We start from the raw sequence: 2,552 nt of genomic DNA, 5'->3' as shown, positions 1-2,552 counted from the left end.
CTACAATTTCGTATAAGATGTCAGGTAATGCTTTGTCTAAAATAGATTCACTTATCAGTACTGTTTCATTATTAGACGTAGAGGCTTGATTATCTCTCAAATTATCAATAGACTGCTCTTGTATTTTTTTATCTAAATTTACATTCACTAACGTCACTTCTTTCACAACTGGCCCATTTTTTTTTTGAAAACCTATATATTAAAAATTATCAAGAGGCACTGCCTCTTATACGCGAGACGACGTTTTGAGAATCCGTAGATTACCGGATCTCAATAACGGCTCAACCAATCGCTTTCTTAATAGGCTTATTGTATAGATTAGGGTCGACTTATATAATAAAAGTGTTCTTATTATTTCGCTGCGTTGTCTATAAATAAAGATATCGCGTTAATTGTTTTGGTTACAAGAGTAAAATTATTTAAGATTCTCCGTCGTCATTTTTACGTCTCGAAAAATGTCCCTTTCGTTTTTGCATCACTAAATGGCGCGGATTGATTTATCGACAGTTTGTTTGATTTATCGACTCTGTTGATGTTTGACGTGTGAGGTTAGTGATCCGCAGTGATCCGTTAATTAAGGTAAGTGTGACCTATTACTTGTTAAGGTAAGTATGACCCGTTAAGGTAAGAAATAAGCATGTAATTATATGTTAAGGATTAAATTTAATTTAATAATTCTATTATGATATAGCAGAAGTGGCAAGTGTCCTAGCCTATTTCTTTGGTGAAGAAGGCGTTGATCGATATAATGATCTTCAAGAGGGAGCATGCACCTTCAGATGATCAGTTGAGTATACTGCGCAAGGGTGAGGAATGGAATGAAGAAGCTTCCAAAAGACTGAAAGAAGAAAGAGAAAGGAAAGCTAAAGAGGAAAAGGAATATGCAAATTCTAGAAAACAAAAAGAGAATTTTGTACCTAACAGTTTTTACATAGATAAATATCAATATTTGATTGAGAAAGAAACTGCTTTAGAAGCAGATAAGAAAACAGAAGCTAATAGTAGTTATGGATGTGGTAAGTACAAAAATACAGATATTTTTAAAACTATAATTGCTATTTTTTAATATTTCATGTTTTAAATTTTTAGGGAGTAAAGAGAACGAAGAAGCACGCACAGTTGGCAGCTATCTAGGGCTTAAATGCTGCGTTAGATGCATCGAATGACTTTCTCGTGCTCTGCACTTCGTTTAAGAATATGATGCTCACTGCACACGTTTAACCTAACCAAGTAATATGCTAATTACAATTATTTAAATAGAATTATGCAAAATTTTCAAGCTTAATGAACTTAATAAAACATTTTTACATTAAATAAAATTTATTGACTATTTGTAACATTTTCGAATGTCGTATTATTTCAATCAATCAACGAGGACATTTATTACATTGTTTAATTAATTTTTAACAGGTCAATTGTTCCTTATTTGGAAAAACAGGCTCTTAGCATCTGAGCAAAGAAAAGTGATTCACTTGAATTCCAAGAGTTAAAGTCATTTTCAACGGGTACGAGAAAATTTTCTTTATGTTATAATTTTATATAATCTTAATATTTTTTTAACTTTACCGTGTTATATTTAGGTTTGGTTAGGGACTATATCTCTCGTACAGGAAGATTTGTGGATTAAAAATGACAGTAATTTACATGACGAATGGGACGAAGTAAATATCCATTACCGAAATATGTGTTGTAAATTTGCGTCGACGATTTCAAGAGTTTGATTCCAAAATTATTTTGGACGGATTTATTGTATTTTTTTTTATCGATCACTGCATGCAAGTACATGAATTATATAATATTGAAATAATGGTATCAACGTTGAAGTTAAAAGTTAAATATTCTTATGTATAATTTTTGAGCTTTAAATTATGCGGTAATTTTAAAGTAAATTAAAATAAAAAATAATAATTTTATAATTGTTGCAAGAAATGCTGCAAAAAACAGAGAGAACGCCAAGTGTCTCTTGTTTCAATATTTTTCGAAAAATTAAGAAACCGATCAAGACGTTTTCTGACGTTGATTTTGCAAATTGCCAATGTCATCTTATTTTAATTATTGTCTATGTTCAAATGTTAGAACATTGTCTAGGAATCGGTAAATGAACGTAAATTGTTATTAATAAAAATATCGACATAATGAATATATTATACGTAGTTTTTAATTGTTAAATTTATAAATAATAAAATTTTATATTACTTTAAGAAAACAAGATGTAATATTAACGGTGATTTTAGAATACGTGGAAGTTTGTTTAGCGACTAACAATGTACCTCAAGCTCTCAGACTACTAGATGACGCTAAAAGTCTGCTTTTACAAGTGAGTAAGGCTGATATAGAAATAGTAAAGCAGTTTAAAGAGTTGAGTTAATCGTGAGATCTTTAACGATAGATGTTCGAGACCAATGAAGAAAACTCTATTCTCTCGCTTTATCTTACTGCAAAAATTGAAATGTTTCAAAGTAGATGTTATTTGGAAAGCGGTTTATTTTCTGAAGCAAGCAAGAAATTAAAGAAAGCGATAAGCACTCTAGGCTATAATTTTCCACAACATA

General features: G+C 30.4%; 1 protein-coding gene across 1 annotated transcript; it reads left to right on the top strand.

Annotated features, from left to right (window-relative positions):
* The first annotated feature begins 748 nt into the window (after positions 1-748).
* On the top strand, positions 749-1,166 carry LOC139105586 (sperm-associated antigen 7 homolog). Its single transcript, XM_070661775.1, has 2 exons — positions 749-1,016; positions 1,090-1,166. The coding sequence occupies exons 1-2, from the start codon at positions 749-751 to the stop codon at positions 1,164-1,166; spliced, it is 345 nt and encodes a 114-aa protein (XP_070517876.1).
* Positions 1,167-2,552: the final 1,386 nt, after the last annotated feature.

Source organism: Cardiocondyla obscurior, linkage group LG09 (genome assembly GCF_019399895.1).
Source record: "Cardiocondyla obscurior isolate alpha-2009 linkage group LG09, Cobs3.1, whole genome shotgun sequence".
Taxonomy (NCBI): domain Eukaryota; kingdom Metazoa; phylum Arthropoda; class Insecta; order Hymenoptera; family Formicidae; genus Cardiocondyla; species Cardiocondyla obscurior.
Note: the sequence above shows the minus strand (reverse complement) of the source record. Positions and strands in the feature narration are given on the sequence as shown.

Excerpts from the sequence above, each read along its gene's own strand:
- LOC139105586 (XM_070661775.1), top strand. The coding sequence starts at position 749 with ATGATCTTCAAGAGGGAGCATGCACCTTCAGATGATCAGTTGAGTATA. Across the intron at positions 1,017-1,089 it reads TAATAGTAGTTATGGATGTG|GGAGTAAAGAGAACGAAGAA; the intron begins GTAAGTACAAAA and ends TTAAATTTTTAG.